Here is a 16,531-nt window from a genome sequence, read left to right as displayed (position 1 = left end):
TAGTAAACCCTTCTCCTGTATAAATTTCTAAATTTAAAAAGAGAAACTTTTGTTTTTCTTTTCGGGCCACCCTGCCTTGGTGGGATATGGCCGGTTTGTTGAAAAAAAAAAAATAAATAGTATTAAAGTCTACTTGTCTTCAGAAATGGCTATGATTAAAAAAAAAATAATATATGGGAGTAAAACTGAGGCACTGTATCTGTATATATATATATACGTATACTAGTCGTAGCCCCCAGTGTATACAGATATACCCAGTTGAAATGTACATTAATTCTAATCCACTACTATCTAAATAGGGAGGAAGAGCAGCCTATAAACCCTAAAAAATAATAAAATATATGCACAATTGTTTTTTATTAACCCTTGCACTTTTTCCCAAGTAGATACTATACGTATTTGTTATTGAGGTCAGGGGGACTTATGTATACATACACATTAGTCACAGTGCCCTCAAATATGCCGTGAACCGTAACTCTGGCCTAGATATGAGAGAATAGGTCTGTGCAATGGATATGCACAGTATAAAAAAAAAAGCTGCTGCCTGATGCAGTACATGATGGGAACAATTAACCTCTGACCTTGTGCTTAGGTTAAAATAGTGACTTTGAGGCATTTTCTTGGGTGGTTGTCATGATTTTATTAACTGTTTCTTAGTGTGATTTTGATAAACCAGAATATATATTTCTGGTTTCAGACTGAAAGAGGCCTGAAATAGGCCTTAAAGTGGCAGAAAGACTATTTTTGGCAATTTTGCTGAGGGAGGCTAGAAGCCCCATCACCAACCCACCACAAGTCTGTTTTATGGATTTTTACTATGTCTGCTTCAATTACTGCTCTGAATGAGGCCGTCAATATTGTGCAATATTCCAACTGAAAGAGCAAAAGTGATTTTAAAAGTGTCACCATTGACACAATTTCCCTTGTTTTGAAAATTCCCCTTATCTGCCCCATCATCTTCCTAGCTGTTGTGACATTTGCTTTATTGTGTTCTTTGAAGGAGAGGTCAGCTGACATAATTACTCCCAGGTCTTTCATATGTTCCATTCATTCTATTTGATGATCTTCCTGAGTTTTTAATACAGTGTCCGATCTGAGTTCTTTTTGCAATTTTTCAGTATCTTCTACCAAGTTGATTTTCATGCATATTTTAGTGTCATCTGCAAACAATGATACATAACTGTAAAGGGTGTTTTTTTTATCTATGACTGCTATGAAGATGAGAAAGAGCAGAGGTACCAGGACAGTGTCTTGGGGTATTGAGCTCATGTTTTAAGCTGTAAACTAGAGTTAAACTTCATTTTCTTATTTTTGTGATGATGGATTCAAAGTGGAGGGCAGGTGTTATATAGGAATGGTCTGGGGACATGATTAATGAAGAGAGGAAAAGTTGCTTGAGTGGCTGGAATGCCTACAGTGTTTATTTTGGACTCTTTGTTTTTAAATTTGCTGAATTCTGTGAAAAAATTGGCTAAATTACTGAATTCTGGGCCCTTTATAAAATAAATCTGATTGCTGAATCGGTAGTTTTTGAACTCAAATAATAAAACAGAAGGAATAATAGCAAAACAGACAGGAATGGGGGCAGTCTGAGCATTAGAATTAGGCTAAAATATACCTCAAAGTGGACAAAACTGCAGCTGTGTAAAGTGCTTTTAACTTCCGACTGTGCGCCCGCATTATGTTTTACATCAAATTTAGATAAAGATTCTCTAACATTTTAAGATAATTTATTTTTCAATTGCAACATTGTGGCAGTGAAAGGGGTTAAAAGACAAAAACACCAGATCAACTGTTTTGTCTAAAAGTACATACAGCATACATTTTTTTTTTTTTCAACAAGTCGGCCGTCTCCCACCGAGGCAGGGTGACCCAAAAAAGAAAGAAAATCCCCAAAAAGAAAATACTTTCATCATCATTCAACACTTTCACCACACTCACACATTATCACTGCTTTTGCAGAGGTGCTCAGAATACAACAGCTTAGAAGCATATACGTATAAAGATACACAACATATCCCTCCAAACTGCCAATATCCCAAACCCCTCCTTTAAAGTGCAGGCATTGTACTTCCCATTTCCAGGACTCAAGTCCGACTATATGAAAATAACCGGTTTCCCTGAATCCCTTCACTAAATATTACCCTGCTCACACTCCAACAGATCGTCAGGTCCCAAATATCATTCGTCTCCATTCACTCCTATCTAACACGCTCATGCACGCTTGCTGGAAGTCCAAGCCCCTTGCCCACAAAACCTCCTTTACCCCCTCTTTCCAACCCTTTCGAGGACGACCCCTACCCCTCCTTCCTTCCCCTATCGATTTATATGGCTTTCCATGTCATTCTACTCTGATCCATTCTCTCTAAATGACCAAACCACAGCATACATCAAAACAAAATACTCACACTCCTGGTGGCGACCATCTTACAAGAACCTCCTTCATTCCTTTAGAACACACCCGTCTTGCAAGAACCTAGAGAGAAAAGGGAGACATTGAAACATGTTTAACAAAAATATGGAACTCTCTACCAGATTCTAAAAGCTCCCTATCTGCCAAGTGCTTCAAAAATATTGCCAAAAAGCACTCCTGAACTTTGATGTAATTCTCGAAAATTGAATATAAATGTCAAATGTATCTGATGCAACCTGCCTATCCAGATTCCAATCAGTTTTCATACTTGTGCATTTCTTGACTCAGCTTGTTTTATCTCCCAAAAAGCTATAACTCAAATTGTCAACACTGTTTTGTGTTACTGTCTTCTTATATGAACATTGCTCTTATATACATGTACTATATAAATAAAAATTTTTGTTACTCTGACCAGTCACTGTACTGAATTCTTATCCTCAGGTGAATCAGATGTCAACCTTAGTATCTGCATAATCTACCTTCAAATAATCAATATCATGTAATTTAAAGTTTTAGTTTTAACTACCCAAAATGCATTGCATACCTAAAGTTTTTATCTAACAAAACATCATTGCAAAAAATATCTGAAAAATTGTGTATCTTACTGATATGTTTAAATAACAATATTATTCTTTTTAATTTATTTAAATATATCAATTTCATGAGGAATTAATCAACACATCATCACAAGAGTAAGTAACCATACCTATTCAGATCTTGATTTTGCCAAGATAAATGCAAGATTTTCAAATTCTCTTAAAGGAATACAGTATATACATGCCACTAATGACACACACATTAGTTGGTTTAGCAAGAAAATGTAGGCATATACAGTGGACCTCCGCATAACGATTACCTCCGAATGCGACCAATTATGTAAGTGTATTTATGTAAGTGCGTTTGTACGTGTATGTTTGGGGGTCTGAAATGGACTAATCTACTTCACAATATTCCTTACGGGAATAAATTCGGTCAGTACTGGCACCTGAACATACTTATGGAGTGAAAAAAAATCGTTAACCGGGGGTCCACTGTACTGTACTACACAGTACTTCAAAATATATGATGTTCACATGTATTCATACCCAGAGTATAGGTAGAGCACAATATTTTGTGAAGCCTTTCAGTAAGTCTACCAACTTTTCATGAGGAATATTCAACCACTCCTCGATCCAAAACCTTTCCAATCCTGGTTAGTTATATGTCTAGTGCATGTGGATTGCTTATTTCAGTTCATACCAAAAAAAAAATAAGTTTTTCCAACGTCTAGGGATTGTGGCGGTTAATTTAACCCTTTCAGGGTCCAAGGCCAAAATCTGAAGTGGTGCTCCAGTGTCCAAGAAATTTTGAAAAAAAAAAAAAAAAAAATTATTTTTTCTTACAGAATTAAAGAGCATATTTTTGTGAAGGTAATAAGACAAAAAAAAAGAATCTGATCAGTACTTACCGAGATACAGTGCCAAGAAGTTTGTCAAAAATGATGTGGTGGCGGCGACATCGACGAATTCCACATACGCGCATTACATTATTTTGTGGTTTTAGTTGTTTTTTCTTTTCTTTTCCAATTTTTTTATATTCCTACTAACATTTGGGGCCTGAGAGACCAATACTGTACACGTATAATGTATATATATAAACTCACTGTATTGAACACAATAACCGCACTAAAGTTATTATCATATTATTGTTTACCACTGTTGTTTATTACAATAACATGCACAAATATTGTATAATACTAATGTAGTAGGTAGTAGGTTGGTAGACAGCAACCACCCAGGGAGGTACTACCGTCCTGCCAAGTGAGTGTAAAACGAAAGCCTGTAATTGTCTTACATGATGGTAGGATTGCTGGTGTCTTTTGTCTGTCTCATAAATATGCAAGATTACAGGTACGTCTTGCTACTTCTACTTACACTTAGGTCACACTACACATACATGTACACGTTTATTTATACACACTCATCTGAGTTTTCTTTGATTTTATCTTAATAGTTCTTGGTCTTATTACTTTTCCTTTTATATCCATGGGGAAGTGGAATAAGAATCTTTCCTCCGTAAGCCATGCGTGTTGTAAAAGTCAACTAAAATGCCGGGAACAATGGGCTAGTAACCCCTTTTCCTGTAAAGATTACTAAAAAGAATAAGAAGAAAATTGTCAAAGTGGGAAGTCTGAATGTGCGTGGATGTTGTGCAAATGATAAGAAAGAGATGATTGTGGATGTTATGAATGAGAAGAAACTGGATGTCCTGGCTTTAAGTGAAACAAAGCTGAAGGGGGTGGGAGAGTTTCAATGGAGAGGAATAAATGGGATTAGGTCAGGGGTTTCAAATAGAGTTAGAGCTAAAGAAGGAGTAGCAATAATGTTGAAGGATAAGCTATGGCAGGAAAAGAGGGACTACAAATGTATAAATTCAAGGATTATGTGGAGTAAAATAAAGATTGGATGTGAAAAGTGGGTTATAGTAAGCGTGTATGCACCTGGAGAAGAGAGAAGTGTAGAGGAGAGAGAGAGATGCTGGGAAATGTTGAGTGAATGCGTGGGGAGTTTTGAATCAAGTGTGAGAGTAATGGTGGTTGGGGATTTCAATGCTAAAGTGGGTAAAAATGTTATGGAGGGAGTAGTAGGTAATTTTGGGGTGCCAGGGGTAAATGTAAATGGGGAGCCTTTAATTGAGCTATGTGTAGAAAGAAATTTGGTAATAAGTAATACATATTTTATGAAAAAGAGGATAAATAAATATACAAGGTATGATGTAGCACGTAATGAAAGTAGTTTGTTAGATTATGTATTGGTGGATAAAAGGTTGATGGGTAGGCTCCAGGATGTACATGTTTATAGAGGGGCAACTGATATATCGGATCATTATTTAGTTGTAGCTACAGTTAGAGTAAGAGGTAGATGGGAAAAGAGGAAGGTGGCAACAACAAGTAAGAGGGAGGTGAAAGTGTATAAACTAAGGGAGGAGGAAGTTCGGGCGAGATATAAGCGACTATTGGCAGAAAGGTGGGCTAGTGCAAAGATGAGTAGGGGGGGGGGGGGGGTTTGAAGAGGGTTGGAATAGCTTTAAAAATGCAGTATTAGAATGTGGGGTAGAAGTTTGTGGTTATAGGAGGGTGGGGGCAGGAGGAAAGAGAAGTGATTGGTGGAATGATGAAGTAAAGGGTGTGATAAAAGAGAAAAAGGTAGCTTACGAGAGGTTTTTACAAAGCAGAAGTGTTATAAGAAGAGAAGAGTATATGGAGAGTAAAAGAAAGGTGAAGAGAGTGGTGAGAGAGTGCAAAAGGAGAGCAGATGAAAGAGTGGGAGAGGCACTGTCAAGAAATTTTAATGAAAATAAGAAAAAATTTTGGAGGGAGTTAAACAAGTTAAGAAAGCCTAGGGAAAGTATGGATTTGTCAGTTAAAAACAGAGTAGGGGAGTTAGTAGATGGGGAGAGGGAGGTATTAGGTAGATGGCGAGAATATTTTGAGGAACTTTTAAATGTTAAGGAAGAAAGGGAGGCGGTAATTTCATGCACTGGCCAGGGAGGTATACCATTTTTTAGGAGTGAAGAAGAGCAGAATGTAAGTGTGGTGGAGGTACGTGAGGCATTACGTAGAATGAAAGGGGGTAAAGCAGCTGGAACTGATGGGATCATGACAGAAATGTTAAAAGCAGGGGGGGATATAGTGTTGGAGTGGTTGGTACTTTTGTTTAATAAATGTATGAAAGAGGGGAAGGTACCTAGGGATTGGCGGAGAGCATGTATAGTCCCTTTATATAAAGGGAAAGGGGACAAAAGAGATTGTAAAAATTATAGAGGAATAAGTTTACTGAGTATACCAGGAAAAGTATACGGTAGGGTTATAATTGAAAGAATTAGAGGTAAGACAGAATGTAGAATTGCGGACGAGCAAGGAGGTTTCAGAGTGGGTAGGGGATGTGTAGATCAAGTGTTTACATTGAAGCATATATGTGAACAGTATTTAGATAAAGGTAGGGAAGTTTTTATTGCATTTATGGATTTAGAAAAGGCATATGATAGAGTGGATAGAGGAGCAATGTGGCAGATGTTGCAAGTATATGGAATAGGTGGTAAGTTACTAAATGCTGTAAAGAGCTTTTATGAGGATAGTGAGGCTCAGGTTAGGGTGTGTAGAAGAGAGGGAGAATACTTCCCGGTAAAAGTAGGTCTTAGACAGGGATGTGTAATGTCACCATGGTTGTTTAATATATTTATAGATGGGGTTGTAAAAGAAGTAAATGCTAGGGTGTTCGGGAGAGGGGTGGGATTAAATTATGGGGAATCAAATTTAAAATGGGAATTGACACAGTTACTTTTTGCTGATGATACTGTGCTTATGGGAGATTCTAAAGAAAAATTGCAAAGGTTAGTAGATGAGTTTGAGAATGTGTGTAAAGGTAGAAAGTTGAAAGTGAACATAGAAAAGAGTAAGGTGATGAGGGTATCAAATGATTTAGATAAAGAAAAATTGGATATCAAATTGGGGAGGAGGAGTATGGAAGAAGTGAATGTTTTCAGATACTTGGGAGTTGACGTGTCGGCGGATGGATTTATGAAGGATGAGGTTAATCATAGAATTGATGAGGGAAAAAAGGCGAGTGGTGCGTTGAGGTATATGTGGAGTCAAAAAACGTTATCTATGGAGGCAAAGAAGGGAATGTATGAAAGTATAGTAGTACCAACACTCTTATATGGATGTGAAGCTTGGGTGGTAAATGCAGCAGCGAGGAGACGGTTGGAGGCAGTGGAGATGTCCTGTCTAAGGGCAATGTGTGGTGTAAATATTATGCAGAAAATTCGGAGTGTGGAAATTAGGAGAAGGTGTGGAGTTAATAAAAGCATTAGTCAGAGGGCAGAAGAGGGGTTGTTGAGGTGGTTTGGTCATTTAGAGAGAATGGATCAAAGTAGAATGACATGGAAAGCATATAAATCTATAGGGGAAGGAAGGAGGGGTAGGGGTCGTCCTCGAAAGGGTTGGAAAGAGGGGGTAAAGGAGGTTTTGTGGGTGAGGGGCTTGGACTTCCAGCAAGCGTGCATGAGCGTGTTAGATAGGAGTGAATGGAGACGAATGATACTTGGGACCTGACGATCTGTTGGAGTGTGAGCAGGTTAATATTTAGTGAAGGGATTCAGGGAAACCGGTTATTTTCATATAGTCGGACTTGAGTCCTGGAAATGGGAAGTACAATGCCTGCACTTTAAAGGAGGGGTTTGGGATATTGGCAGTTTGGAGGGATATGTTGTGTATCTCTATACGTATATGCTTCTAAACTGTTATATTCTGAGCACCTCTGCAAAAGCGGTGATAATGTGTGAGTGTGGTGAAAGTGTTGAATGATGATGAAAGTATTTTCTTTTTGGGGATTTTCTTTCTTTTTATGGGTCACCCTACCTCGGTGGGAGACGACCGACTTGTTGAGAAAAAAAAAAAAAAAAACTAATGTTCTATCATATATTTACATATTTACAATCACTGGACATGGTTTTAGAACTGCTGGAGCTTGTGGAACTCCTTGAAACAAGGCACCATGCACAGAGGCACCTTACATTCCTCACACATAAACCGAGTGTCTTTGCGTCTTTGTTGCCGTCGTTTTGTTTGTGCACAGACAATGCATCTCTTCTGAGCAAATTTCTTCTGAGTTGAAGGAAGCTGTATTATGAAATGATCACCTTCTCTCCTCAAACGCTTGGGTATATCCTGAGGAATTCGAGGACCATGTTGTATAGCAGGTGTTGTTAACTGGTACTTCATTATGAGTTGTCTGACAACAGACAAACAAAATTCACCATACGGTGGTCTGTTGCCAGTCTTTATTTGGTACATATTATATGCATTGAGCATTGAAATGTCCACGAGATGGAAGAAAAGTTTCATGTACCACTTGTAACTCTTACGAACACAGTCAACAAAACCAATCTGCATGTCACACTTGTCAACCAAGCGCATGTTTTGTGTATAATCAATCACTGACACTGGTTTTCGAATACGTTCATTAGTCACTCGATCAACTTTGCCACTGTCTTGCATTTCATTACGGTGAATGGTTGTCAACAATGTGACATCTCGTTTGTCATGCCACCGTAATGCCATGATGTCATTGGCAGTAAACACCTGCACGTCATCACCACGAGCACCTGCGTTGAGCCTGGGCATATGTTTACGATTAGAACGCACTGTGCCACACACATCTGTCTTGTTCACTCGCATGAAATCACTGAGTAATGGGCTTGTGTACCAGTTATCGGTATATAATGTATGCCCCTTACCAAGATAAGGTGCCATCATGTTTCTCACTACGTCACCTGAGATACCCAATAACATCTTGGTATCTTTCAATGTTTTACTACCTGTGTATACAACAATATCCAACACCAGGCCACTGTCACAATCACAGAGTACAAACAGTTTTATACCAAAGAGTTTCCTCTTGCTCGGTATATACTGCTTGAATGACAGTCTACCTTTGAACAAAATCAAAGACTCGTCAATTACAAGATTCTTGAATGGATAAAAGTATATCCTGAACTTTTGTTTGAGATACATGAAAACATTTCTAATCTTGTATAACCTGTCACTTCTGTCAGAGAAGTGCAACATACGTAAGAGTAAGATAAACCTGTTCACTGGTATGATTTCACTGAAGACCGGGGTAGAAATTAGCCGATCTGTGGACCAGTATGCTTTTATATTATGCTTATAGATGTGAGGCATAAGCATTATTGTTGCAAAAAGCAAATACATTTTTGCAACAGTCGTCTCTTTCCACCTGTGTAGTCTTGACTGTGGTGATAAGATCGTATTTATCATGGTGTACTCAAAATACTTATTACTTTCCCTGACAATAATTTCCATCAATGGCTGGTCAAAGAATAATTCAAAGAATTCCAGTTCATTGGCTGTGGTTCCAAGGGGACAAGTAGGTAGAATTCCACTTTGAGAGTCATCAAAGTGGTGAGGCTTGGGAACAAAATTGGGATTTGGCTGCCAATCCCACATACGGTTTGCTGGTGGATACTGGACATCATAGGCTGGTTGTACGGGTGGTTGTGGTTGTGGCGGGCTGGTGGCTGACGCTCCGCTTTGTCCTTGAACTGACGAGTCAGCAGCGTGGGTCCCAGCGTGGCCTGGTGAATCATGCATGGCGGTGCCACTACCATCACCACTAACACCATCCACTGATGCCTGTGGTCTATCCATGCCAAGTGTAGCCACATCATCCTCACTATCACTACCTAAAACTGGTGTAGGGCCACGGGATGTACTCCGGGATGTACTCCGTCCCCTGGGCACAGCATAGGGTACACTACCCGAGCGCATGCGGCGGCGAACATACCGACGCTTCACTGGTGAATATGATTCCTCACTATCACTACTCGAATGATCGTCGAGCGCAATAAAATCACAATCCACGTCACTATCATCGTCATTACTGAAGTCAGAGGCCTGGCCATGCGAAAATATTAGTTTTCTCTTGCGTTGAGGAACAACCGACCGTGAGTCACGAGTGCCCACACCAGAGGTAGAAGGTTGAGGATCGTCAGGGTTTTCTGCACTATTATCGATATCCTGGTCATTCTTTTCGGTCACTAACTGATCAAAGCCATAGAATTCATCTTCATTTCCACTTCCATCAGTGTCAGAACTATCAGATAGGAAGAGGAGAGTCCCAATTTTCCGGGGAGTGAGAGCTGACTTGCGACGAGGCATGGTGAACAAGGGTGACTGAGCCGGCGTTCCCACAATGCTATGCAGGCGCCTAGATTTTTTGTTTATGGCGCACACCCACCATGCAGACCCATTCTCTCACATGTAGGCCTATGAGCACTTTCGCGCTAAATTTGATGGCGCTAAAATTTTGGCGTAGATCTACGGTTTGGACACTCAACGTAAAGGCGTAGATCTACGGGACAGACCCTGAAAGGGTTAATACGTTGATTCTGTTCTCTAATTTTGTAAATTAGAGTACACATTTAAGATTTTGCATTAATCACAAGAAGCAGCTTAAGGACTAGTTCCCCATTCCATATGTCCTCCCAAGTTCTCACAGTTGCAGTTCCCACACCATGTCAATAAATTCCAGTTAGCATATGATTCAGAAGCAAAGTTTTGGTTGCCAACAGGATGCCAAAATCCTTTATTAATGATGCAAATTATGAATTTTTTTTTACTCTACTTACAGTTTAACATGAACAATAATACAGACTACACTGGCTCATTCACTATAAAAGTAAGAAAGAATATGCTGATTAGTAAAGTATGATCATGTCCCTAACATGTAAGAATGAAGGTAATAAGAATCTAAACAACTACTAAAAGAAAGTATGATCATGTGCCCAGCATGTAAGAGTGAAGGTAATGAGAATCTAAACAACTATTATTCAATGGATTAACTTGGATTATCAAGTATACAATAATGTACATTTGTACAGTCAACTCCCACTTAACAACCTAGATAAGGACTGGAGAAAAAGGTTTGTTAAGCAAACCACACTTTCCAAAGAAGCCCATATTATAACCTGACATGCAGATCGAGACAATAATATTCCATATCTAATTCTCATTAATTTTTCTTTCGAGGGATGACATTCATAACTACGTACTATACTCACGAGTGACTGGGTTCCCTCTTCCCTTTCTCTACCTCACTCTCTCCCTTATTCTTTTTTACTTTCCCCAGGGGTGGTGCCAGAATTTATGTATGGGAGTTAGCACTAAAGGGTGGCTATCTGATTAAAATGGGGTAGCTAGGAAACTTATTCTGAAGCAGAGTTGGTGTTATTACAGGTTGGTCATCACTAATCCGGCATCACTGGGACCTGTAGTGTGCCGGATTACAGAGTAGTTAGGTTAGAATACACTTAACCCATTGAGGGTTTCGGACGTACTAGTACGTCTTATGCGCAAGGGTATTTGACGTACTAGTACGCATAAATTCTAGCGCCGTCAAATCTCGCGGGAAAAGGCTGGTAAGCCTCCATATGAAAGAATGGGTCTATGTGGTCAGTGTGCACAGTATAAAAAAATCCTGCAGCACACAGTGCATAATGAGAAAAAAAAAACTTTCACCGTTTTTTTGGCATAAAACAGCGACTTTGCACTGTATTTTCGTATGGTATTTATTGTTGTATTCTAGTTTTCTTGGTCTCATTTTATAGAATGGAATGCATATCACAGAAATTGAGATGATTTTCACTGGTTTTACAATGAAAAGTACCTTGAAATTGAGCTCAAAGTAGCAGAAATGTTCGATTTTTACCATTTTTACCAAAGTTCAAAAGTAAACAAATCATGCCAAGCGTCCAATACATGTCAACTGGTGAGTCTAACATTCTTTTGCAAGTGCGCCAATATGATTTATACCATTTTTTACACTAATGCAGTAGTCTGCATAACAGTAAATCTTCTATTTTTCGTGAGAATAAAAATTCAAAGTGGAAAGCAAAAGAATGTAAAAGGGGCCTTGAGACATGACTAATGAACAGAAGAAATGTCATTTTAGTGCCAGGAATGTATTTCTTGTTTGTTCTGGACCCTATTCGGAAATTGGCATTTTTTGAAATTTGTGTGAAATTGGCAAAATTGCTAAATTCTGACCACTGTATTGGATAGTTGAAAATGGTAAATGGGTGGTTTCTTGCACTCATTCAATAGAAAAAATGTAGTTCTAGCGAAATATTCATGTTTTTTGTCGACTAGTACAGAGGAATTGGCCGAAAATGGGGCTCAAATTGGGCAAAATCGCCGATGCGTAAACATCGTCAAGACCGCTAACTTCGTGAGAGCATAATTCTGTAAGTTTTCCATCAAATCTCATAATTTTGGTGTCATTATGATCGGGAAAAGATTCTCTATCTTTTCATAAGAAAAAATTATTTTTTTTTTTTAAATTTGGCCGACCCTGAGAACGAGTTTCTGAGAGGGCCTGTCGACCCTCAAAGGGTTAATTAACCTATCAACAGAGACGCTTTCTAATACATCTTCCTCATTTTCATCACTACTTTCTCCTCCACTGGCTTTCTGCTGTGGATTTACAACCATCTGCACACTTTCTGAGTCAGTATAATGATGAAATTGGAGTCAGTATAATGATGAAATTTGAAATTATGATAGCCAAAATTAGTGCCGCATTACTGATGGAACCGGATAACTGATTGCCGAATTAGTGATGGCCAACTTGTACTGCTTTTGTCTTGAGCTGATTTGGGAACCTGAAGGAATTTTGGGGGCTTCAGCCCCCTAATCTCCCCTTGGCACTGCCCCTGACTCCTATTCTCTCCTTTTCCAGCTAGTTAGTATTATACTCATAGGGAAAAACACTAAACCATAGAGGTATGGGATATGGGATTAGATTCAATCAGAGAAAAGTTAGAATAGCCCCAATTCCTTAGGTTAACAGCCTCTTACCAACAAGGTACCTCCCTGGAGCAGTCCCAAAAGAGAAGCAAGTCACTGCCAATATTATTATAATCAAAGGAAATGCTAAACCCACAGGGGTTGGATAAAAAGCCTACTCACTAACATTAAGGCATTTCCCTTGAGGAATCACCACTAGTAATTTACTTTACTAATATCTTTTCTTTGCAATTACTTAACGAATATGGCTGTAGATACAATTCGCAATACAGCGGAACCTCTACTTGCAAGCGCATCCACGTGCGAGTTTTTCCAAATACAAGTAGTCAATTGGTCAGTTTTTTGCTTCCATACGTGAGCAAAATTTCCATAAGTGAGTGGGCCTCAAGGGAAGTTCCTTGATGCTAGTGAGGGCCTCTTGCTCTTGATCTAGGGAATTGAATCTCATTTGTTTGCTGGACTATCTTACTGAAACCTGGGCAATGTATGATGGAAATATGCTTCTTAACGTACACCAAAAATGAAAGAAATCGGACCATAAATAATGGAGTTCACTTCTCAGCAATTAGCCTCCCCTTAGAGCTATTTTCGTATGGTTTTTATGGTTGTACATATTCTCTTTTTCTTTTTTTTTGTCTCATTTGATAGAATGGAAGATATATTACAGAAATAGATATAATTTTGATTGGTTTCATGACAAAAAGTACCTTGAAATTGAGCTCAAAGTAGGAGAAATGTTTGATCCTTTGGTGATGTTAAGAGTAAACAGATGACATCACTGTCCATTCCAAAATGCAGTTGTGAATAGGTTGACATTATTTATACAATTATTACAATAATGCAGTAGTCTGCATAACAGTAAATCTTCTATTTTTTGTGTGAATAAAAATTACAAATTATTTATACTGTAATAATTAAAATAATAATAATAGTACGTATAATAATAATCGTATAATAATATAACAATATTAATATATGTATAATAATAATGTACTATATAATAATAATTATAATAATAGACGGCTTCAAAAGGCCATCACTAAATGGCAGTGTTTACCACAACAAAGTGGGAGCGGGTGTGGCCGCCTCCACCTGTTACATAATGACATACTTTATTCATTCTAGAGTATATATCAGGTTTCTATGTTATTTATATTATTTATTATGTCACATTAGATGAACTGTGATAGATAAATAAGCCGTATAGATGATATTAGCGAAATTATTCAAGGAGTATTTTGTCTGGTCTCCATACAAACTCTCGTCCGCCGATGATACCACTACATGAATGACATACAGTGGACCCCCCGAGTTTCGTGATTAATCCGTTCCAGAGAGCCTGCCGAAAGTCGAAATTCACAAAACTCAAAACCATTTTCCCCATAAGAAATAATGGAAATTAAAATTAATCTGTTCCAGACACCCAAAAATAATAAAATATTTTTTTTTTTTTCAAATTAAATAGATTTATATACTGAAATCAATGAGAAATCAAGTACATGCATATAAAAAATAATAATAACATTACACTTACCTTTACTGAAGACTTCTGGGTGGATGGAAGATGGGAGGAGGGGATAGGAGGAAGGTGTACACTATTGTTTGGAAGGAGAATCTCCTTCCATTAGGACTTCAGGTAGCAAGTCCTTATCTGGGGTTACTTCCCTTCTTCCTTTAATGCCACTGGGAACAACTTGAGTCACTGGACCCCTGTCGCACAAATTATCTGTCCAGAGAGGTCTTTTTCTGGCGTTTCTTTAAGATTTCCCTGAAGTGGGACACAACACTGTCATTGTACATGTTGCAGATACGGCTTGTTTCAGCTTGGTCAGGGCGATACTTTTCAACAAAACTTTGCAACTCATTCCACATTCCACACATGTCCTTAATCACTGAAGAAGGAACCTCCTTTACTCTCTTTTCCTCCTCCTCTGAAGCAAGTTCCTCGGCTGTGGCCTGATGCTGTTCCAGTTGAAGCTCTTGCAGTTCGTCAGTGGTTAGCTCTTCCCTGTGGTCCTCCACCAACTCAACCCCATGGACTTGCCCAATGCCACAACACCTTCCACAACAGGCAGAGGGTCAGCAGGGACAGGGTCTGCCTCAAACCCTTCAAAATCCCTCTGGATCGTGTTCCTCACTTTATTTACCAAAGGGCTTGCACTAGCTTTCCTTGGGTCCATGATGACTTATTTAGCAGTTGCAAGCACAAAAAACAATGGATTATTATGAAATGTATTGTATGAACCCACGGGGTGATGGTCACGTGTTGGTAAACAATGGCACACTGAGCGTGAATGGCGTGGGAGACTGTGCGCGGTGACGGGTGGATGGGTACCGGACTGTCGCCGAAACACGAGTCTAATCACAAAACTCGAGGCCAAATTTTGCCAAAAAAAACTCGCCAAAGGTCGAATTTCATGAAAGTCGAGGTTGCCGAAACTCAAGGGTCCACTGTATTTTAATCATTCTAGAGTATATATCAGGTTTATATGTTATTTACATTGTTTATTATGTCATATAAGATGAAATGTGATAGATAATTAAGCCACAGAGTTGATATTAGGGAAATTATTGAAGTACAGAATTCCACTGGAACGGATTAATTGCGTTTCAAATAATTTAAATGAGGAAAACTGACTCTGCAAGCAAGCAAATCCAGATGCGAGCAAGGTCACAGAACAGATTAAACTCGTGAGTGGAGGGTCCACTGTATACTAACAGCTGCTAATGATGCTATGAGACAGCAAAAAAAAAAAAAGCAATGAAAAACAACAGAAAACATCCCATATTCTTGATGTCATATGCAGCCTGGATTTCAATGTTTGAATGCTTCCTAATGGTGCTGAGTTCAACCACAGCATATACAGTGGACCCCCAAGTTTTGTGATTAATCCGTTCCAGAGAGCCTGCCGAAAGTCGAAATTCACGAAACTCGAAACCATTTTCCCCATAAGAAATAATGGAAATAAAATTAATCCGTTCCAGACACCCAAAAATATTAAAATAAATTTTTTTTTTCAAAATTAAAGATTTACATACTGAAAACAATCAGAAATCAAGTACATGCATATAAAAAATAATAATAACATTACACTTACCTTCACTGAAGATTTCTGGGTGGATGGAAGATGGGAGGAGGGGACAGGAGGAAGGTGTACACTATTGTTTGGAAGGAGAACCTCCTTCCATTAGGGCTTCAGGTAGCAAGTCCTTATCTGGGGTTACTTCCCTTCTTCTTTTAATGCCACTGGGAACAACTTGAGAGTCACTGGACCCCTGGCACACAAAATATCTATCCAGAGAGGTCTTTTTCTGGCGTTTCTTTAAGATTTTCCTGAAGTGGGACACAACACTGTCATTGTACATGTTGCAGATACGGCTTGTTTCAGCTTGGTCAGGGTGATACTTTTCAAGAAAACTTTGCAACTCATTCCACATTCTACACATGTCCTTAATCACTGAAGAAGGCACCTCCTTCACTCTCTTTTCCTCCTCCTCTGAAGCAAGTTCCTCAGCTGTGGTCTGATGCTGTTCCAGTTGAAGCTCTTGCAGTTCGTCAGTGGTTAGCTCTTCCCTGTGGTCCTCCACCAACTCTTCCACATCCCCGTCACTCACCTCCAACCCCATGGACTTGCCCAATGCCACAACACCTTCCACAACAGGCAGAGGGTAGGCAGAGTCAGGGTCTGCCCCAAGGAAAGCACTCGCTTTCCTTGGGCCCATGGTGACTTATTTAGTATATATTACTAAATGTA

The 16,531-nt window shown here is 38.9% G+C and overlaps 1 protein-coding gene across 4 annotated transcripts in view; it reads right to left on the bottom strand.

Moving 5' to 3' along the window:
* The window catches only part of jing (AE binding protein 2 jing), a 263,347-nt gene that overhangs the window by 13,158 nt on the left and 233,658 nt on the right, over nucleotides 1-16,531 (bottom strand). For all 4 annotated transcript variants that reach the window (XM_070100720.1, XM_070100721.1, XM_070100722.1 and 1 more), the window contains one exon: nucleotides 2,409-2,476. In XM_070100720.1, coding sequence (XP_069956821.1) covers nucleotides 2,409-2,476 — 68 coding nt within the window. The remainder of the gene's footprint in view (nucleotides 1-2,408; nucleotides 2,477-16,531) is intronic.

This window comes from Cherax quadricarinatus, chromosome 74, assembly GCF_038502225.1.
Source record: "Cherax quadricarinatus isolate ZL_2023a chromosome 74, ASM3850222v1, whole genome shotgun sequence".
Taxonomy (NCBI): Eukaryota; Metazoa; Arthropoda; class Malacostraca; order Decapoda; family Parastacidae; genus Cherax; species Cherax quadricarinatus.
This window is presented reverse-complemented; position numbering and strand designations above follow the sequence as displayed.